At 34.4% G+C, this 24,108-nt stretch overlaps 1 protein-coding gene and 1 long non-coding RNA gene across 5 annotated transcripts in view; one reads left to right on the top strand and one right to left on the bottom strand.

Moving 5' to 3' along the window:
• Nucleotides 1–24,108, bottom strand: part of LOC105430304 (uncharacterized) — an 85,272-nt gene that overhangs the window by 13,167 nt on the left and 47,997 nt on the right. For all 4 annotated transcript variants that reach the window (XM_089077168.1, XM_089077171.1, XM_089077170.1 and 1 more), the window contains 3 exons: nt 4,664–4,830; nt 4,294–4,370; nt 4,122–4,220 (listed from right to left, as the gene is read on the bottom strand). In XM_089077168.1, coding sequence (XP_088933294.1) covers nt 4,122–4,220; nt 4,294–4,370; nt 4,664–4,830 — 343 coding nt within the window. The remainder of the gene's footprint in view (nt 1–4,121; nt 4,221–4,293; nt 4,371–4,663; nt 4,831–24,108) is intronic.
• LOC148936750 (uncharacterized) lies at nt 7,674–11,345 on the top strand. The gene is made up of 2 exons (XR_016139337.1): nt 7,674–7,812; nt 11,147–11,345. It is a non-coding gene; the product is annotated as an uncharacterized LOC148936750 (long non-coding RNA).

The following is a 24,108-nucleotide window of genomic DNA, read 5'->3' as shown; positions in this document are numbered from 1 at the left end:
TCCGCCCCGTTGTTTTCTTCTCGTAGAGAAACGGGGAGGAAACTTCGGGATTACGGGGCGACGGGGTGAGAAGCGATAAAGCACGTTGGCGGAGCGCCGCTCCGCTACCCCATCGCGAACTACAAGCCTCGTGAAATCGGAACGAGAATTTGAAACGAGCATTGAAGTCTCCGACAGGTTCTCTAATTCGAAATAAATCTTTATGGATTTTCAATTAATTTTGCATGGACGATTGGCGTCTCATCGAGCGAACGTTCATCGTAGTGTCGTGGAAAATTTATCCTTGTTGTTTCAGGACTAATATCGTCGCGTATGTTTCTCCTAGAATCTCGGTAAACACGTGCAACCTTGGACGCAAACGAAAGGGCAATAACCCGAAGAGACTAATCGTACTAAAAAAGTATCGATTCGAAAAGAATATTTCCGGGAAGACTCTCGTAAGAGTCATCCTTCCAGATTTCAGATTAAGATTCCGATATCCTTTTAGCGCCCTTTATCTTACATGATCTTCCACAACTCAATGCAATTCAATATGAATGCATCGCAGACGAGCAGCAATGTCAGAGAGTAAAGTTAATAAATAAATAACAGAAGATCTTGTGATTTTTTAAAACTGGCAAAGAATTATCTTCTTCTTGCGCGACTGGTCGAAATAAAAAAAGAAAATAAATTCGCAAAATTTATTAATAAATAGATGACGTGCTTTACCTATTGTTTTCAAAAGAAACGACAATTACGCGAACACGTGTTAAATAGCTTCTCGTAAATTGAGTTTAGAACTGACAGCTAATTTTCTACACAATCATAAAAAGAAAAAAGTCAAAGTTAGAAGTTAAACATAGCTATAAGCGTGTGGACATTTCTAATTTATATGTGTCATTGAAAAATACATATAAACGTAAAAGTAGTTGTAAAAACGACGCCGCGATGTGCCATAAAGAAGCCAAATCGGTTTATACTCCTTTTTTGTTCCTAATCTCGTAACTACCATTCTAATTAATTATATACGGCTACAGGTCGCAGGTATAATCTTTTACTTCGCCGCCTAATATTCGCTCTGTATTGTCTCGAAGACCCCGAGGGGCTCTTACGTCACCGGTCGTAACCCAAATCCATTTTCTCCAACGAAAACACCAAAATTGGTCGCTTAGCTATTCTTAGTGCTCGCACGAGGCTGTATATGCTGTGAAAAAGGATTGTTTCGTTAAGGGCGACCGAAAGTGACCGTGGGAATCTGGGAACCTTAGGAAATTGTATGAGGAACCCAACGAACAAAGTTCTGTGCACAATTTCTCCGCAATACCTGAAAAAACATGTAAATCTTTTTTCGCTTAAACAATTAATCGCATTATTAATCGTGCTCGCAAATGACGAAGAATTTTATTGTAATTAAATTTTAATATCTGTATCGAAGCGTCTTCGTGAATGTAGACGTATGAGATATCGCTTAACAGGACTGTATACGCTAATGACTTCCACTGTTTTCAAATTTTTATTATCCGGCGATCTCATAGTAGATTCGATTTCCAGGGGCCAGTTATTGATTCAGTGTCTCGTAAAATGCTCGACGAACGGCAAAATTTTATCTTCCAACAAGATTAATAATGACTTAAATTTAGACGACAGATTTTTCAATGAGGAGAACACCGAAATGTCAAAGAGAGATTCGAATTGAAAATTTCTTTTCCTGCAAACGTTTCAAATCCTTGAAATACAACATTCGCAATTGAAAACGCTTTTAAACGGATCTCGTCTTTGAGTATCGGAGAGTCTTTGAAACATGGCATATATTTTTGAATGTATATGATATCCTTCTGCATTTTTGCGATTGTCAATCTCGAAATTAAAATATAAGCTGTCTTCTCGTACTGTTTACATTTTTTCCTCTGTGTTTTTCTCTTATTTTTTTCTCAGTGCAATGCGCAGTTCTCCGGATGAAGAATACATTAACTCAGCTCGTTTCTTTTGAGTTTTCTTCTCAGTGCGCCGGGGCTTTGAGTGAAATAAGATTATTCTGTTGCTGAGAGAAGCGTCACGTGCATAATTACGACGTATCCGATAGTCCGGAAAGGTCGGATATGCCGATCTCGTCGGATGACGACGCAACGCCAGGGACAAAGGAGCACAGCAGGCAGCAAAGCGAGATTCTCGTTATACGTACATCATATCTCAACATCGATCGCGCTAATTATTTGCGCACAATACTTGCTTAATATCTGCAGCGGATAGTTAGCCGGTCTGATTTTATCGCAAGATATAAACGAACACGCGCATTATTTCCGTAATGTTCATTACCTGATCCTTAAGTTTGCCTCCGCGGTTAATCACACGCCCTGTTTTACGTAATAATTTTCGCAGCGCGTTTTACCTAATCACGTCTGCTAAATTAATATTCTCCGATAAGCCAAATTTTTCGTGATACCAATTCGTGATACCAGTTTTCTTAATATAAAGAAAGAAATATAGACGACATTACGAATGACTCATTTAATAACCCACGTAATTCTTCTAATTTTACAAATAAAGACGTATCACTATATTATATAACTGGTGTAATTAAGTTAGGTTTCTTAACAACGATATCTCAATGTCACTATTTTATTAAATAAAATATCATTTTCTAATTAAATTAAAAATATATGAAATGTATATAATTATTAATTCAAGACAATCATTATACTGTTGCATGTAAAACGTTTTCCACTACGCATACACTATATACAAAATAATAATGTTTGCAATATCCAACATACATTTAAATGCGTATCCATTTAAGTTTAGTTAAATAACGTAAATGAAATTTCTTAACATTTTGGTTTCGTGTTTCCCGAATTAAAATGGATTTCTGCGGAAACCCGCTGAATCCATTAGGTAGATATATATGCGTGAAGTTAAACACGTGAATTTCCGGGAAAAATCGCACGTGGATCCGGTGAATAATTACTAAGTGGGATCATCGTACGCTTCATTTTGCGAGCGAATTTTTCGTCGAAACGCGCGAGCGGACGCGCGAGATCTTTTCGCGAGCAATTGTGCATGGGGTAATTCCGCGCGTTTGCGTATAAATACGCAAAACAAACGCGCGCGGATATTGGCGGGCGCGCACGTTTCACAGCGAACGAAAAGGAGCAGAGAGCACAGGAGCACGCTGGTTGCCATGGGAGCATATTTGCGTTGCACGCATTCATTTGATCGATAATTCCTAACTCCGCGCGCTACGGGGTAGGTCGGTGCTGCAGCTGAAGCTGCAGCTGTAGCCGCGAGATCGCGATCGCTGCCATCCCCCCTCCCCCCTCCTCCCCCCATACTCTCCTTTCTCACCCGCTCATCTTCTTTTCAGCGCCGGCGCGAAATGTGCCGTATAAACACGTTGTAAGGAAAAAGGGAAATCCGTCGCGCTAAAGAGATGAAAGTTTCCGCGAAATGCCGATGCCGAGTAAATAGCTGCCATTAATAGTTGTAGAGCGAACGTCTCGAACGCTCGGGCGATGATAGGATCATTTATCATTGATGCACGAAAAAACGTATTAGTTCATTTCACCGTGTATTGAAAACACGTTTTCCTTTCGTGAAAAAGTGTTTGCGCTATTCTTTCATTAGTATTATGTATTATATTGGTATCATATTAAGTAACATGCTATTTTTATTCGAAGCTGTTAGTTAGGTGAATATTAAAGAAACACGCGCGGTTGATAATGTAAAAATAATTCTAATATTCGCGATCAATTGAATTTTCAAGCATTGCGTGCGCTGGCGCATAGAAAACTTAAATCGTTCGCGATATGTAAGGTTCTCGAATATCCGAAATATCATGACAGTAAGAACTTCACGATTTTTCTTGGAATTAATATTTACTCATATCAAAAGTTTGGCGTTTCCAAAATCATAAATTATTCGATTTTCTGTACTTTTAAATAGAATGCAAAAGCCAATAGGATATCTCCTTGACACTATGGATTTTTCTAAAATACATTTTTCCCTAGTGGCAAAATATCTGCGATCTTCAAGCAATTGATTAAAATAAAGAGCTCGAAGAAAAAAATAAAATTACGGTCTTCAGTAACGTTAATGGAGATTATTCTTCGCATCACATGATGAGGAAAATGATGAGGAAAACTCACCTGAACATGGCCGAGATGTTGCTCTACTTGTCGACTGACGTAGACGATTTTTCCTGTTGCAGTGACTATGAGAAAAAAGCCTCCGCTGTCAATCAGGTGCTATTATAATTTAAAAAGATTAATCTAGAGTTTTGATCGTCTCAATCGTATCAGAAATAAACGTTGTACTTACGTCAACGAAAAATTGTTCTAGATCGAATTGATCGTTAAACTGCGAAGGAAGAAAATTCATCGAGCCACTTCCGAGCGCTGTAAAAAATGCATAAGACTGAGTTGTGAATATATTTGTTTCTCACGCCTATATAAACGGCATTGTATAAATAACAATTAATTTAGCTTAGTCATCCTAAGCAAAAACAAGTTACTAAGTGGTAACATGTAACTATATGTTTAGAATTGTTAAAATAAAATGAAATCACAACGATACTAAATGAAATAACAGCAATAATAAACAAGAAATAATTAACAGAAATTAATAGAAATTCAATATAAAGAAAATGTTTCGTGAGAAGGTGTGAAAAAAAGTTCCAAGGTCGACTTACTGTAGCGTGTTCTCAGGAAAGCGGTGGCCAACCTAAGAATGGATATTTTGTCCATTCTCCTCGAACTTCCAGCAACGCTTGGCACGAGGGTCGCCATCGTCGATATATTCGCGTTGAGATTGTCGCGGCGTTGTTTTTCCGCCATGTTCCGTGACGCACGTGGATTGCTATAACAAAGAATAAAAAGGGAATTTAGTGACGTTTTAGTGACGTTCATAAATCATTAGCATACAAAATAAAATAAATTAATTGTTCTGTATATTTATTTATAGACACTTTCTTATGTTAATAATATAAGAATATATAGATTACGGAATAAATTCATTATATGAAATTTCCTACTTATTAATTATAATTTTTAATATGAGAATAATAGATTAATCTTATCAAAGAAAACAGGATGTTATTAGTTACGATGATAATAAGAGAATAATATATCGTCTATACATAGAATTTCTCACGTTTATAATAATGTAGTTAATTTAATTATAAGTTGTGACAATAATAACTAAAATTATAATTATAAAGCATCACTTTTTCTTTAACAATAGCATGTAACACCCATATATGCTAATAACTGTTAAAATCTAAATATAAGAAATATAAGTTTCATTTTTGTAATAAATATATAAAAAGAAGAAAAATATATAAATAGTTAATTCGTATTAATCATACATGAATATTTGTCTTTGTAATTAAATTTTCGCAAATTTTCTAAATTGTATGTATCAATTTATATCGCAATGAGAAAAAATTATAATATCTTCATTATATCACATAGTTAATTATTATATAGTATACTATTTTATTGAATTGTTTGTGCATATAATTAAATTAATCGTTTAATATTTTTTTAAATATTCAAATATAATTTTCGAAACACAATTGAAATTTTAACATGATGATTTCCTTTTACTTTCGAATCGTTTATAATCGTATAGGCATTAAGTTAGATCTATTTCTTATCGATTACATCAGTGTTTATAAATATAAATTCTTTACAATTCGGTCATCCATTTTTTGCAAAAAAAGCATTAATCTGGTCTTCTTAATTATTACCAATCATAAAATGATAGTATTTAAATATAGTCAGAATCATCGAGATTTAACGATTAATATTTCATAACAACTTGAATAAATGTTATTACATTTTGTAATTATTAATTCAACATAATTAGCATTCTTCGATTATCGAATTTATTAAGATTCATTAAGGTCTTTGTTTCCGAATTGAATTATCAAAATTGTGAAAGCATATAAAATTTTCCATGCAATGTAGATTTTCATAAAATAGTTTTTTTTCTTTTCAATATTACTAAACAAAATAATCATTATTATTTTTCAAAATGTGTTAACATTTTAGCAAAATATATAAATAAGTATTTTAAATTTTAATATAATTTGCACATTTAACCTTTAAAAATTAGATGCACTGTTTGACTTTTTCGTCTTTAAAATAAAAAATTTTTGATTTATACTAAGTTGTAATATTTTTCAGGAAAAAGCTGAGACAAATCTAGACCCGAAAAACCGACTTACCAATTTCTAAAGGTTAAATATGCACAAGATACATATGTCTTGGGGCTATAAATTTTACAAAAGGGATCACTAATTTTCTTAATTTATTCAAACGATTAATCTCGCATTGATAGATTGACACATTGGATTATTGTAAGTGATGGATTATTGCTAAATATTACTTCGAATGTATCGCAACATTGTAAGTTTGCGTAATCGGATATTCAAGAAAGGACGACGTGACATACATTTTCTGCCAATTAACATACTATTACTAGATATACGATCTGTTATACAGTACTATACAACTCGTTAAAAATTATTTTGTCTATTATTATACTTACGATATATCGATTGTAATTTGCATAAATATAATTCAATATAACTTTTTATATAATTATATATATATACAATAAATTTTTTATAATTTGTTATAAGCACATTCGTTTTTGCACATGAAGTCAAACTTATTTAAAATAATATTGCTGATTTATGCGTTGCATCATACAAGTGTTTGGAAATGACGACCTGTTGCTCGCTCTGTACATGTATAAAATGATCGAAGCGAGAAATATTTAAACGTGCGCATTCGGCATCTTGATGGCATACAACGTGTGCATTTATGGCCCTAATCTTTTTGCTCAGGTGCGATAGAATTGCTTATGTAATAGATTGAAAGCTAATATCTTAACCCCTTAATAAACCTTTTCGTTATGGCCAAACGGTGAAAAAAAAAAAAGGATTATAAATTTTCAGAATTATGCGGCAACTCTCATAGTGAGTTAAAGTTCGATATTTAAATCCTTTTAAATAGTGTTGATTACTTTTTTTTGGCACTTGCGTAGCATATATTTTTATTACGAAGACAGTGTGGTGTGTGTGTGTGTGTGTGTGTGTGTGTGTGTGTGTGTGTGTGTGTGTGTGTGTGTGTGTGTGTGTGTGTGTGTGTGTGTGGGTGGGTGTGGTGCGCGCGCACTACCTTCAAATATATGATAGCTCTACATGTATAGTTACGGATATACAATGTTACAATGTGGCATCTAAAAAGGATCAAGCACATTGTTAGGAAATCATGCGGCATTCTCGGGCACAGTTATAGATCAAGGCTGGTCAACGTGATTTACGACCTGTGTGTATGCGTGCGTGAGTACGTATGCCTGAGGTCTTCTCGGAGCCGCGCGCGATCAATTTATCTCTCATCGTCGGCTTCGGTAAATCTCTCGATCGCGCTCGCAAAAGTCGGTCTAATTGGTTTAACGTACATTGAATTAATTCGCCGTCCGAAATATTTATCGTCGCGCGATCCCGCGCTTCCCCCCACCCCCCCTTTCTCCCGAGACACGTCACCGGCAATAAACAATCGGCACTTTGGCTTTACCGTCTGTTATCCGTTGCGTATCTGGCCGAGCGCCGAGTATCTCGTGTTCGCAACCGGATCGTGTTATAATGTTAACAAACGATACTTCGGGGACAGCTCGAGAAATGAATGAAAGGGCGAGGGCAGTGCAAAACGCTACTTGGGATACCGCGCCGCGGTAAATAAAACGTCCGCGATCTATCGCGATCATTAATTCACGAAGATGAAAGAAGGGTGAAATTAGAAACAGATAGGTCGTTCATTGATTGCCCCTGTAAGTAGAACCTGTGAGAGTAAGAGTTAATCTATTTTACCATTTATCATGATAGCTGCAAATTACAGTAATGTAAAATATTGCAAATACGATACTGCATGGATGATAAACGATAATTTTTGGAATGTAGGAAGTATTATAGAAATTGACAGTCTATTTTGTTGATTATTGCTGTTAACTGAAGAGGATGCGCGCATTATACAGTTGATTGAAGTACGTGCTAGTATCGATGACGCAAATTACACTAACGTAAAATGTCATTCAATACACAGTGTATTCCATTTTAATCGATTCATATCATCAAGATTGTGTGTCAAAAATATTAATAAAAATTAAGATTTTGAAAAAAATCAGACATTCTTTATAGCGTTTTAGATATAAAATTTTCAAACTTTTGATAAACATAATCTTAATAAAATTTCATTTTGAATTATTATAAAAATAATTATCAAACAAATACAAATTCAATAAATCACTTTATGATACGAGATTGTACTTGCGTAAATACATATATATTTTCAGTAAAAAAAATGCGATCGGCAAGAAAACAATTTAAAGAATCAAGTAAAAAATTATATAATATTTTTTCTTTATTGCAATCATTAATAATATAATTTCTAAAATCAGCGTTATTCAATGATTTTTTACAATATCGCGATTATTCTGAACAATTACTGAGCAGTCACTCCAACGATGACTTTGAGACGTTATCGGGGCGATAATAACGGCCAAGACTTCGCTTTAACATTTTGATAGAGTCGCAGTTGAGACAGCTGGGGGATAGCGACCTCGAGAGCCACGGCAAAACAGGATAAGAGATAGAGATAATTATTCCAATCGTTGGTAGAACTTAAGCGAATAATCGAATTTTCGAATAGCTGTGCATCACATTATCACATTGAGTGAATTGATAAGGACGATGAATTTAGACGAATGTCACAATACACTCTTTTTTTCTTTTTTCTCTTGTTATATTTTTTTTTATAGAGTGCGATTGATGTTGTGGTTTGATTAAAATACTATGCACAATAGTGACAATAACATATTTGTGAAATTATACACGTAATTAAAATAGAAATCCATCGACAGAGCGACATTTTGATGAGTGCCATCGTTGTCCCTCGGGCTTGTGAAAAACTGCTGCATCGAGCTAAAATGCGAAAAAAAACGAGTTGAAATTATGATGAATCTGATAATGGATTTCCCGCGAATGAACCGCCGCATGTAAATGTCAGCTGCCGAATGTGTATCCCGACGTCACAGTAATGTAATAATGTAACTCGCGGGAGATGGCAGGACGTATATCTCTCGTAGCCATGACATTACACGACAGGCAATAAATATTTAAGCTCACCACGAAACAATGATATAAAAATTCAACGACGCCACAATCGCCGGCGCATAGACACGACAATACGCGGGACAATAATAACGTTAGCGCAATTTTACGCGGGAATATATTTCTCGCCGAGATTGCGAGGTAACAGCTCGAGGATGGGCGGATACTTAAACGGCAGATCGATTATTTCGACTCACCCTCATCGGAAGAGTGGCGGGTCAAGGTCGCGAAAGTCGCTCCCATCGATTAAGGACCTAATTAAACGCGCAGCTGACACGACGTTGCGCTTTCTTTCGCGTTGCGCGGAAAGAGAATACGATTCATCCGAAATCCATTCGACCGAACGCGCAAGGCCGTCGAAACCTTTTCGGATGATGACGTAACTTGCCGATCTTTGGCCCCAAGGCCAATTTGTCGGCGGCAATGATAATATTCATCAATAAACAAGTCTTTATCGCTGATGAGAAACATTCACAATTCAAACAGAATTCCGAAAACGAAGGCAAATTGCATCAATAAACGACGACGCGTATCTATTAATCCTTTGCGCGCGAGTTTGAGTTTTGTATATATCTTCTTGCCCGATCTCATTTGCGAATCTAAATACATAATTTAAATACATAATTTTTTATTCGAAACATTTATGTACGCAATGGTACGCGATAAGATTACTTTTATATAACAAGATTTTCATGTGACCGATAATCACAATGAAGAAGATTAGGAACGATACTAATGAATTAATCGGTGCCGATTTAATTTTTATTTCATACTGCGATTAAATAATTAATTGTTTCTAATGCGCTTGATGACTGCATTTTTTGTTGAAATTATATATATAAAACCGGTCTTATTAAAAAAATCAGAAAAGATTATTAAGTAGGATTAAAAAATATTGACTGTATATTACAACCTTTGCTTATATATAAAAAAATTAATCGAGTGATTGGGCAGAAAGGAAAAGAAAAAAAAAATCTGCAGCCATTATAAATTATTGCTAATTATGTCATCATTGGATATGGTAATCTACCTGGCACACTGCTACAACGTGAAATGGAAATAATCAATAATTAAAGCATCAATATTAACGCACTCGATTAGAGAACTGCGAACATATAATAATGCGGTAATTGTTATATAGAACATAATTTTACGACAAATATTAAACATGTCATGCATGCAAAGTGTGTGTGTGTGTGTGTGTGTGTGTGTGTGTGTGTGTGCGTGTGTGTGTGTGTGTGTGTGTGTGTGTGTGTGTACACACACGCTTTTGCACACTTTTGAACACTTTTGCTGATAAATCTAAAAATTTGACTAGATACAGATTTGAAAATAATTTTGTTGGTCCATCAAAATTATTTTGTAGATCACTTAAATATGATAATACTGCAAAAATGTTTGATTTTCTAACAATCAATTTGAACATCGTATATAATAATTTTGAAGGCCCAACAAAATCGTTTTCAAATCTGTATGTAGCCAAATTTTTAGATTTGCCAGCAAAAATGTTCTTTCCGTACATATATACATACATACATACATACATACATACATACATACATACATACATACATACATACATACATACATACATACATACATACATACATACATACATACATACATACATACATACATACATACATACATACATACATACATACATACATACATACATACATACATACATACATACATACATACATACATACATACATACATACATACATACATACATACATACATACATACATACATGCATACATACATACATATTTTTTTGTGTGTATCACTGGTATTATATTACGCCATTGCTGACGAGGCAATTAAGGCAGAAGTCATTAATTTTGAAGTTGGACTTAATTTGGAGTTGTTATCCGCGATAAATTATGTCAGGCCAGATGATTCTTATAAACGTGCTCTCCCAAACGTAATCTGCTTCTTTTCCAAGTTACATCATCTGCATTTTTTTCTTTACATGTATATGGCATCCAGACGACATGGACAAAGCCAGCCAAGCCGGAAGGAGTTAAAAAGATGACGGAACATTCATTAAAAGCATTCATTAAAGGCATAGATTTGCGATCTTTATTGCCTGCAGGGACAATTAATTCTGAGAGAACTCTACGATAACTGTCTATTTTTGTTTTCAAATGTACCGATGACAAGAAATAAAATTAAAAAAAAAAAATAATTTTTACAGATTTAACGTATAATGGAATTCTGAGACATTAGATTACTTCTGGAGGCGATTCCTTTGTTATCTATCTTAAAATTGTCTCAAGAAAAGTGGAAAAAAGACTTTCCAAGCAGTCAATAACATCTCATATATTTAGAAGGAATAAAAATTCGTTTCTCTCATTCATAATCTTGTTCGCAATAATTAAGAAACAGTCACTTTAACTTTAGAAAGGATTATATTGAAAGAGTTATATTTGTTCAAGTAGAAAAATTCTTCCTTAAATCTTTATGAAAGTAGAAGAAATATATCGATGGATATTATATTAGCAAATCTGATTTTTAACTTTGATTTAAATAAATAATGATATACTTGTAACAATCGTATATGATACAAAAAATGAATTTCCAGAAAATATATACAAGAGAATTGTTCTTCACTCTTCAATCGTAAGATACACAAGAGGAAGCGAGTTTCGGACAGTAATGGATTTTTATAACACGATTTTCACAGGATTAAATACATTTTAGTACTCCTTTGATTCGTCAATTCTCTCGATAAACGAATAAAATTCAATAACAAAAAGAAATTTCATTTCAAAAGTAAAGACAAAGCGACAAAAGAGAGAAAACATGAAAGTTTTAAAATTGTTAGCGTAATTAAAATATAATAAAGATTCTACATTTCCACACATTTTTTATTTATTGATATTTCATATATTTCGATTTAATATTTGCAATAATTTTAACGAGTAAAAATTTATTTATTATCTGCAAAAGAGATAAACAATTATAATAAACAATTATAATAAACGATTATAATAGTATATACAGAGAAACTTTTCAAAATTATTTTTGATATTTTTATGAAATAATTTTAAAAATTAACAATTTATTTAAAAATATATGTAATATAAAAAATTTCGCAAATGGAAATTTTTTTCGTGCACAACGCATAATTTATCCATATTTTATTTTCATTTTTATTAATTTATTTTCCTTTCTCATTTGATTTTAATAAAATTCATCAAACTACAAAGCGTAATGAGACTGAATTAATTTCTCGTAATGCAAAATTCATTTCTCGTATAACTTGACCAATTTCGTTCCATTTTCAAAAACCATCTAATATCAACAAGCTATTATATATATTCTTTAGTAATACAAAGTATCAATAAATGTATAGCTTGACAATAAATATAAGTTATTTATACACTAAATCATTAAATTCTCGATTTTGCTCATTTAGCATTTCGTAACTCTGTTCTCGTTGAAATCTCTGCAGCTTCTTATCTTTCCGACATACTCTGTACGTGCTACGAATATCTTGTTTGCAAAATAAGCTAAGCTGATAGACAGAACGATAAAAATTTCTGACAGACCTCGCTTTATGCGTCTCGCTTTTTTTTTTGTACCCCATATGCATAAGCATGCACACTCGTGTAGGTAGGTAGATGTGAGAGCGTGTGAGAAGTGTCCTAGAATTATAAGTTGGATAGGTCGTGGTGAACGTGACAAAAGCAATACGCAGAGGGACATTTCTACGAGGAATGAAATTCTCGTGAGTTTATGCGCAAATTGTTGATGGCAGATCTTTGTTGCATCTATCATGTAAAATTTAAAAAGAAAATTATACTATTTCAAGAAGTAGATGATCGGATTTCTTAATTAAAATCAAGGAAATATATTTGTAATGAAATTCAAATTTTGTAGACTCGCAATTTATTTGAATTTATAAAACATTTTTAAAATAATAATATATCATAATTAAAAATATAGCAGAGGAGACACAGTTAAAGCTAAATAATTATAGCTGTTCATTTTAAAATGTCCAATATATTAAATAAAATTTAATGTCCTATAAATTCCAAATATATTTACTAGTACATCTAAATTATGAGAAATATAGTAAATTATGTATATGATGATTTGTATAGGGCTGCGAGATAAAATCATAGCAAATTGTCAAGTCTCATGTTAATTACATATTGAGAATTAACGCATAAACATTATACATCCGCACGACACGTGTTCAATATTTACAGTCTACTAAACTATTGGCGCGTATACACATATCCAAAACGTCAGAATATTTGAAACGAGAATTTCAGGAAATGTAATAATTATTGCACATTTTAATAATGGAAAAAAAAATGTTATTTTAATTATCATGAGTTTCGATTATCGCTAGTCGAGTTTCCTCGTATCATCCAGTGTCTCGAGACGTATATATCTCCGATCTGAGTATTAGTAAATACGGAAGCACTTTGATCCTAAAAATAATGCACGCAACGGCGGAGGCACCGCGGAAATGACAGATTGCAAAAGCGAACGTAATTAGCGTGCAATAATTAATGCGTGTTTCATTTAATCCTGTGAAAGCGTTCAATACTCGTCCCACGTGAATCATAAGCCGTAAGCCCGGAGACGCAGTGGCACAAAGCGCGCATTGAAGTGCACGATCACGTCGTGGGTGGACCATTTCCTTATTGATTCAGGAAACGAAGTATGTGACTTCTGAAGTCTAACGACCGTGAGTTCATGGCCAGAAGTTTATTGCCGTTATCTAGCCAGCCATCATCAACTGTACATCGCACATTCGCACGAATGATTCAATGAATCGTTGTTGGAAGACACAAGCTTAAATATTAATAAGCTCAAAAATACCCTATAAACGAAATAAAATGTTTGAAAACATCTCATGATATTCCTGTTGCTATTTATAGTTACAATTATGGAGACAATTGTTGCAATATAATTATTGAATAGATTCACATAACAATGCACTTCACATAACAATACACTTTAAACCCTGTATATGCTTTAGCTCTAATATAATCGCGACTTTTATCTAATTTAATTAACAATGTGTACAATGTTTCGTGAAAATACATCTTGTAATTAATTAAAAATTTGAAGTGTAAAACCCGTGATGTATTATCGTCATTACAATACTTCGCATATAAGAAATAATTTTTCCCATATATAAGAATTAGAATGGCACACGTTTCTATAATTAATATCTATTAAGTTTTAATTACACGAATTCTTAAAACTTTTAAATTTCCTTAAAATTTATCTATCACATTTTTCAAAATTATTTTTATAGATTAGCGAAAATATCTTTTTTAAAAAAAATGTAATGTTATACGAATTTTTTATTACGAATTTTTCCTTTCATGGAATAAAACAAGAAACAAGAAAAATATAATAAATATAACTTTCTTGTTCTGGATCAAAGTATTTCGCCCGACTCTCGTACGTAGTCACCTTCAATGGTGCGTGCTTTGCGCTTCTAATTGGATCGACAGTATAACGGTTTTGTCTACTACTATGGCTTCGTATAACCATTTTGACAGGTACATTATAGCGTAGCCAGGCTTTTAATTAAAATTCAAAAGAACGTAGTACGCCTTTGACGTTATAACTAACTCTCAAGTTCCCGATCATAAAATAGCAAATAGTTGGCTACACGTTTATGAGTTTGTATCACGCTCTGGTGATATCTGACTGTGATCCATTCTTTCGCGCTCGCTGAAAATCTCTTCCCTCATCCGAGAAGTTTGTACTTTGGAAGGGACATCCGCCGTACGACCCCCGCTCTCGGTACGCCGCGCCCTCTTCTCCATCGTCAAGGACACGAGACTTTCGATCCGTCCTGGAGAAGGGGTTCTGGTGGCATGGCTTTGCCGAATAGGATAGGACCGGAGAGGAGTCCATGCTCCTATGAGGATCGATACGGGGTTTGCTACCCTCCCACAACGGCGGTCGACCGATATACATATTCAAGGTCGTTGGAGCGAAATTGTATGAGACAATAGACGCGTTCAATTTCACAATTTTTGGTCACGTATCTATTATTTTATAGCAGCAGAGGATATATTTAAATAATAAATAAAAATAATTTATCTAAAAAAACTAATGCTCTATAAGGTGCTTAATCTTATTTTATACATAGAATCTCTAATCGTAAATATTGACTCTTTAGTTAATACAAAATAATGAAATTAATATTAATCTGTACTATATGAAAATATTTGATCTACGTTAACAAATTTAAATTTCTCTCTCGCAATTTCTTTTTTTTTTTCATTTTCCCTCTATAAATGAAATCTTTTCTCTTTAATCTTGCCACGAATTAAATCCTTAATAATGATGTTTAAAAAACTTGAGTATAAATGTAAAGATGAAAAAATAGGTTTGCACGATTTAATATACACGTGTTTCTAACGTAGAGAAAGTTTTTTATATTTTTGTAATATTAATATTATATATTAATATAATAATGTAATCCAGGCTCATTATAATGTTGTTATATTCATTATATAACTCATCTATCTTGCTAAGAACGTTATCATGCGAGAGAAACGAGATAACTGTAGTTCACTACTTAGAATTTTATCATTACACGTATTAAATTTCTGGGGCGACGCTGCTGATACACAGTTCACAAAATGCACATCTCATTAGCGTTATGTTATCGAAATATAAAATGACGTCACATACTATTCTTGTATCATATTAAACTCATATACGCGTAGGCATCAGAGATGGTTTATTCATTAATGCAATTTTTAATAAAAAAATTTAATATAAAAATTTAATTTTGGTAATATTGACGTATGTAAAGATATAAATTATTCATTCGACTATAATGTATTCAATCAATATATAAAAAAGTAATCTAACGATGCTTTAAAACTAACCATACTCGGCCACAAGTTTTATATTTGTTCGTTATAAATTATTATATTAAACGTTTTTAATATACACAAAAAGAAAATCATTGACATTATCGAAATAAATATAAACTTGATAAATTATTATTCCTGTAAAACAATCTGTACAACAAATAAACGTTTAGATATCATATTCACTTCTGTTTGAATGATCTCTTCCGTCGTGAAACAAATTGAAGGACTCGTGGAGCACGGTCGTGTTTGGGCACCGCTGTTGCGAAATTCGGGCGGTGTCAGCGATTGCGTGGTCGCCCTCTTCTTCTCTCCTCTACTCCCCCCCCCCATGCTGTGCGGTCTCTCTTTCTCTCGTGCACGTCGCCAACACGGCAACACGAGCGGGACCGCGTCCTGCCTCACTGCGAGCCCGCGTAAGTAAGCCTTTCGAATTCGAGGCCCGGTCAACAGCCTCGAATTCTCTCCTCCCTTTACCTCCCGTACAGCCCGAGGCCACGTCGCTGCCCCTCCCCATATTCCCCTCGCCACCCCAACCCGTTCCGTTGCCCCTCTCCTTCACATCAACGCGAAACCGAATCTCTTCTCTTCGCATAACTCCTCTGCCCCTGGCCTCTCACCCCGCTAGCCGACCAATCTTCGGGCCCCTTCTCTCTCCCTTATTCACGGTAGTATCGTAAATCTCTCCTCCGCGTCCTCCGCTTTATCTCGATGCCCCTTCCTCCCGGAGCCAGGTCATAGGACTATCCGAGGTTCTCTCTGTCCAAACATCCCTCCGTCTTACCAGTCCCACTAATTGCTTTCCTCTTTTAACTTCGTTGCAATGACGTTTTATTTTATTAGTATCCCTTCCCCTCTCTACACTTCCGCTCTCGCCACATTTTCGATCTTTTTCTCGCCCCGTTCTGTCGTCCTTTCGTTTTCGCTCATCACCCACCTTTCGTTCCGTTAGGTTCGGATTCGCGTTTGGGTGGAGTCAGCTAAACTCATTACATTGACAGAATGGCACATTTGGAAACGAGCCGCCATTTTTAGTCGAGGAAGCTGCGCGCTATAGCATTATCTTACGAAAACAAACTGGAAAATACTCTTTTATGATTTATGTCTAGCTCTACTATGTCTCATCTACGTACATGTTGCGCTTATGAATAAATAACATGAAATAAGTAGTCTGGCATGAATAAAAATGGCGATGACGGATATCAAATCAAAGAATGTGTAGACTTATAAGGCTTGCAACTCCAAAATTTATACTTTCTTTTTGTATATACAAAACTATAAAACATGTTCACAGTAAATCATATTTACTATAAGATACGTAATTTTTTTTAATTCTCATTTTAAATCGACTGTTTTAGTCATTCGATATAATATTCTCAAATATTAGAGAAATATTTTGCGTTACGTAACGTTAATTAAATTTTTAATATTTGTCTTTCTGTCATTCGCCAATATTATAAATAAAATCCTGTAATTTTGTAATGGATGAAAGATATATCTATTGCGCAGGCAATGTTATTCATCGCTGCGCGTACGTGATCGTATTACATCACAATAGTTGGACTGATGAAAGCAGTCTGTTAATATTCCCATCGTAGGTCGGGATAAGTTACACATCGATCGACATTGAAACATCGCGGCGTGTGCCGACTTAGCAAGAATTTTACTGAAAAACGATACAATCTATTTACGGTCCATCATTTTGGCACATTTACATCTGGCCGGATAGTCGTATTTTCCATCAACCAACGCCGACGTATCGTTCTATGTACAACTATCAGATCGCGTATTTAGAGGCGTATTTAATCCGTGAGACGTGTGACATAACACGGCGGAAGCAACTGTAACGGAGTAGATAATTTACGGAGTGTAAAGCGTTTTATCGATCCGGACGAATGCTTCGGCAGAGAGGGGAGAACCGCGAGAGAGTCCCAACCGCTCGATATTTCGGCCCATGGATTATTCGAGAGGAGCCCCTCCTCTCCCTTTTCCGTCTTTCCCTTTCTCTCCTCTTTCTCCCTTCGCAACTCATCCTCCAACTCTGGATCCGCGCGCCCTTTGTGTCTCGAGCCGCCACCAACCATCGACCATGACCATCCTTGCGTCGGTATATGTTGAGGGAAGTGGTTGTCAGTCGGTGCGTATATAGTCGCGCTAGATTTCAGGATCCTCGGGTTGTGCCAGGTTGTTGCAAACGTCGACAACGAGATGTGGAACGACGCGCAACGACCGACCATGATTCAAATTACGTCCTGTCGAATTTTTCTCTTTTTTTCCGTTCTATTTAACGCTTGGCGATTTATGTACGAGAGAGTGCGAGCTAACGCCCGGCTCGTTTGGCAACGTTTCCTTTCGCATATTTATCGTGTTTCGATCAACGCAGAAATAGAAGAACTCACACATAGCTCGTATGTATAGCATTGTATAACTAGCGTTCTGTTTTACATACCACCTCGCCGTGATTTAGTTCCCTTCTCTCTCTCTCTCTCTCTCTCTCTCTCTCTCTCTTTCGTGCTGTGACCATGATCGTTGTCGAGCTGCCAGGAAGAGGTATTTCACGCGAGTTATATAATTTTTTTTTTTTCACCAAGATCTAACATTTTACTCGTGAAATATTTCATAATTCAAAAACAATCTAAGAATATAAACAGTGACTGCGCGTGACACATTAATTTCTCCATCGCAATTTTATGTAATTATTTGGTTCCGCTTAATCGCTAAAAATTATCATAATATCGCGTACGAGATCAATAATGCCGCACCTTTTTTCGCGTGTTGAATTTCCTCTGTCAGTTTCGTGCACAAAAGAAATAACATATTTTTCAAGACAGATTATATGCGTGCACATAATAAAGTGATGCAAAATTAAATGATGATGAGTTCGGATATAACTAATTCTAACTTTTTATATTTTAATCTCAGAACTTTTTTACGTTGATTTTACAATAATAGAATTACTCTGAAATAGCATTAGAATATTATGATGAAAAATACGTCGATAAAAATCAAGTATAAATTGTTTTACTATAATACGATATCGTCGAGTGAGTTATATATATTTCGTCTGGCTCCATTAGAAGTACTGTTGGACACACCCTAGCTACCCTTCCGATCGAACTTCGTATCTCCCCTCTCGAGTTCGACCATGACCATTCCTTGGAAAGAGTAAGGTGCGTGAGGCTGCTGGAACAGGGTAGCAACCACAAAAGGTTGAAAAGAGCGACTGTTGAAGAAAGACGAAGCTAGAGAGGTCGTAAAACTCAACTCCATTATGCCACCCCCGTCTGTTGCTCACGATTCCTCGAAACGAGTTCGTTTTCATGATGGTAGATATTCTTGCGCTCTACAAAGTGTCCCAAAAGAAATATATATTTCTAATGAGATTCTTATACTTAATGTAATTCAGCATAGCCGCTGAGTCATTTAGACTCCTGAAAGCGAAACTCCCTCGAGATGAAACTTCCCGGGTTTACGTGTAACAAGAAACTCGTTCTCGAATTATTTTCGAAATAACCGTTATTTTAATGAAAGTTTCAGAATTTCAGTATTCGCGAAACATTTAACATTTAATATTTAATATTAAAATTAATATAATCTTTCACAATAACATTTTGTGTTGCGTTAATAATCAATCTATTTTTATCTTAATTATTAAAAACTCTCGAGCAAATATCAATTCGCAATTATTTTATGCAATATTCTATTTTTTCAATTATGTGATAAATGTAAAATGTTAGATAAATCTTTTGCTATATTTATTACGCGGGCAATTTTTTGATAGTTAAATATAAAAAAATATATATAAATGTTGCTATAATTTATACTTAGAATATAAGATACTTCTATTAAATCAATTTGAACTTGATGAGTTAATATTGTTGAAAAAATTCCGCTTAAAATTGTTTACTAAAAATTAGATTTTTCAAAGCAATTAGGGCATCGGGTTTTATAAATTTTCATGATAATTAAAAATAAAATTCATGGGATTCCTGCAAATTAAAAATTCCTGCAAATTAAAAATTAATTTAAAAAAACGTAAAGAAGCTTATAAACGCATTTTTTATATTTTTTTTTAGACAATACATATTTTAACACTTACATTTAGCTTGCGTTCATAAGCCTCTTTACTTTTTCTATTGATTTTTCATGATAATCCTGGCAGATTTTCCAGAAATTATATTCGATAAGAAACAAATATTCCACCGAGAATACAATCCTATCACGGATTAACTGCCCTTTTAGAGCAGCCTGACGAACAAGACCGACAGCAATTTAACTTTTCTCGGTCTGAACTCGGTTTCTACTAAAAGGCTACCTTTATGCGTTAATGCGCCTGCCGGGTGTTTACCATCCCTTATACCATGCTGCCACCGAGTATAATTGTAGAGCGTAATGAAACTTGTAGTATCGAGAATTGTAGATCGTATAATAAAGTTTTTTCTCCTATCAAGCTGATGTTTATTAAGCGGCGATAACTTAGTCCAATCGTATTACGAAATCCTTATTTTACTCCTTATGCACGTGTGCTTGGGTTATGAATGCTGTTAATTCGATAGAACACATAAGGACCAATATCGCGCAAATATTTTTCAATATGCGAAATTCCATGAAACTTGTATGACGATATCGGCTCTTCGGGCATGAAATAGATATAATTATATGGCGAATTCATATTGATTACGCGGCGTGGTTCAAGGAATCCCAGTTAGAAAGAGTCTCAGGAGCATCAGTTATGCAATTCGACATTGAAAGAAGAATGAAGTCAATTATGCAATCAAGTCGTGATCAATGTATTTGTCGAGAGCACTTCATATTAATTGAAAGATAATTTTCCGGCTGTTTATTTGTATGTTCGATATTTTCATCGTTGAAAGTTAAAATGTATAGAAAAGAGCCAAGATAAAATCTTATACTATAGAACAAATTTTTTATTATTTACAAGATTTCGTTTTAAATTTTATTTCTATAATATTTTCAATTTTTAAATATATATGTATTTTTTTTCGTTTATTATCGTTAATTATCGTTATCAAATAAATAATTGGAAAATTGTTAATTTTTAACAATTAGCAGATAGTCAATTTGGTTGGAATGCGAAGGACAAACTTCACTCGTAATTGTAAAACATTGAGAATCTCTAATTTAAAAAAAAAAAAATGCGTGAATCCACACACGTGGATGCTCTTCCAAGCGTATATTTCGCATATTGTTCGCGATTTGTGAAAATGAATACAAAAGTACTTGAAAAAAATCACAATGTCTCCTGTCAAAATATGCAAATACAATTGAGAGATTTATACGCTCTGAATTACAGCTTTAAAATTCATAGAAATTTATTTTGATTTATTACTCGTTTCTTGCATACTGTATATACAATTAATTCAGTTGATTTCAAGATTATTTATATATATTATTATATATGATTAGAAGATTGTGATAAAATATATTTTTCAAATTTCCACTAAATAATTTATGTTTAAATAAAAAAATCGATATAAAGAGGACAATTATATATTTTTTAGTATATTTTTTTATATATTATATAATTTATTAAAGTATATTTATCATTAGTGATTATTCGTAATATTTATTAATATTTATTAACGATATTATTGGTAATATCTTTCACTTCTTTATTAGTAATTTATTTAACATGCGCAAATTCTTTTCCTGAATTACACAATAAAGCTGTTATTTCGATCAAAACGGTAGACGTTTTCGAGAATCATCATACAATTCAACTGCAAGTAGGTTTTCAATAACATCTCAAATGTATAAAGTGTGATTTTTTCATTAAGTGAATAAAATGTTTGTATATTATGTGTCTTGTCGATTAAATCGAAAATAATAATATTCAAGATATTTGGTATGAAATTACGTTCCACATTTCTTTTGGATCATTATAATGAATGCTAAATTTGCAATAATTATCATCAGAGAGGGTATCATTTTCAGAGATGAGTTTTCAGAAGCGGTCGAATTTCTGGCAAGCGCGAAATTGTCGGATCGTGCGTGCTTCACATCAGATAGCACATAACGAATCGGCTGAATATTTTAAACAGAGATTAATAATGATAATCATAATATTTTTTGCGACTACCTGCTTACATTATGGCCACTTTTAGCACGGAATTTTTTAAATACGACGATAAGTTTTGTGCTTTTGGCAAGCCGAGTCATTGTCATTTCAAGAAAAAACAAGTACAGCACAGATTATACACATATAATAATAGAAGATATAATAATAATAATAATAATAATAATAATAATAATAATAATAATAATAATCAAAAGTATTTTTAACTTGTTCGATGAGCATCTTGCTGTTAAAGTCCATATATAAGTCCATATATATTTTCGAACAATTTTATATACGGATATTTAAACTCCTTATTGTTAAGATAAATTAAAATTAAATTACTGCTTGTTAAGATAAACTAAAATTAAACTGTTGCCTGGTAAGATAAATTAAAATTATATTATCACGCTTATATATCACGATATAATCTTAAAATTAAGTCATCGTTCTGTAAATAGATTAATAAGTAAGTAATAATTTTTGCTTTATCACATTTTAAATAAAATACTTATTACTTAATATTTTTATCTACTTTTTGAAATCGCTTCAAATATGTAAGAGAAAAAGCGTCATAGAAAAAATACTGTCATTCAGAAAATCCTCACGGAACTTCGAAGTATTTTGTTCATTTTAACACGTCATGCGATTTGAGTGCGAGTCGATTTTGATCTTAACGAATCTTTATTGAGCTATGAAGTTTCTCGGTCGAGTTGTCGCGTTCCAGGGACGATTATGTCACAATGGCGCCGAAAAGAAAGTCAGTCCAATGATAATAATTAATCTCAATTGATGGACGAGGCAACACGTTGCGTGGGGGGTAAAACTTCAACGATGATGACAACGGACTTCGCATGACGACCACGTCAAAACATCAAGGAAGCCATTTGTGATTGTTCGTGTCATTAAAGACAGCGAGGCTCGAAGGACGCGTGACGTGAATCCCTAAACACTCGTCATTCGCCGCTAGAAAACGGATACGGACTTCCGACTAATTTTTTTTTTTCCTTTCTCTATTCCTCGTCGCCGAATTTCCGCATGCAGTCGTGCTCAAAGATTGCAAAGACGAGGAAAAGATTTCGCTCTCTGGGAGGGTCAATTAGCGCGGGACGACGTCAATTTCACATCGCAATAGTCCTTTCACGATTATTGTAGACTGTTTACATCATCCGCGGCTATAAATAAGTTTATACGCGCTGCGTTCGCTGCTACTCATGAATATAAATCACATTTCATTTATAGCTCTCTACGCACTGATTATTATCAGTATAATAATCGGCCGGTGTAATCTGAGTCAAGTAAGCACGGCGTAAGCCCCAATGCGTTACGTTAATTAATTATTTCACGATGGCAGAAATAGAATCTCGCCGCATAGAATCTCGCGAAATTGGCAGCGCATTATTGACTTCATGGTGTACCATAATTTCACACGCTTATCGACTGCGCGGCGGCCGGTATACGATATGTGCGTTACATAAACGGCGTGTAACCGATTAATTTTTATCGACGAGATGAGGTAAGCAGTTTTTTTTTTTTTTTTGTGGCAGACCGCGATGTGTGCGTTATGTGTGCGGCGACTCCACGCATTAACCGTAATGTGCCGCGCGGCGCTGCAGCCGGGAGAGAGCCGACGAAACCGGCAGCGGATTGACTCGAAATAATTACGCCGGAGGCGTGCTCGCGTACAATGTGCAATCGCGTTTCCCGACTCAATTAAGAAGGAACCCCGCGTAAATCTCGTTTTCTCCCCGCGTCCTCGCGCGACGATAAGTATTTACACGCTGGAAAAAGAGCAGCCCGCGAGACGTAACGTCGGTCTGGCTGTCCGGCTCGGCGCCGTGATAATTTCGCGAAAAGTGTCCCTCGCGTGTTCGCAATCGCACTCCGCGTGATTTTAACGTCGCAATTAAGAGGTGAAGCCGAGTGGGCATGATTACGTGCACACTTTCCAAGAATAATATATATATATAATATGTACTTTTTGAGCGGGTTTTATCGAAGGATTTTGCTTT

This window comes from Pogonomyrmex barbatus, unplaced genomic scaffold (genome assembly GCF_055798465.1).
Source record: "Pogonomyrmex barbatus isolate J1 unplaced genomic scaffold, ASM5579846v1 scaffold2, whole genome shotgun sequence".
NCBI classification, from domain to species: domain Eukaryota; kingdom Metazoa; phylum Arthropoda; class Insecta; order Hymenoptera; family Formicidae; genus Pogonomyrmex; species Pogonomyrmex barbatus.
This window is presented reverse-complemented; position numbering and strand designations above follow the sequence as displayed.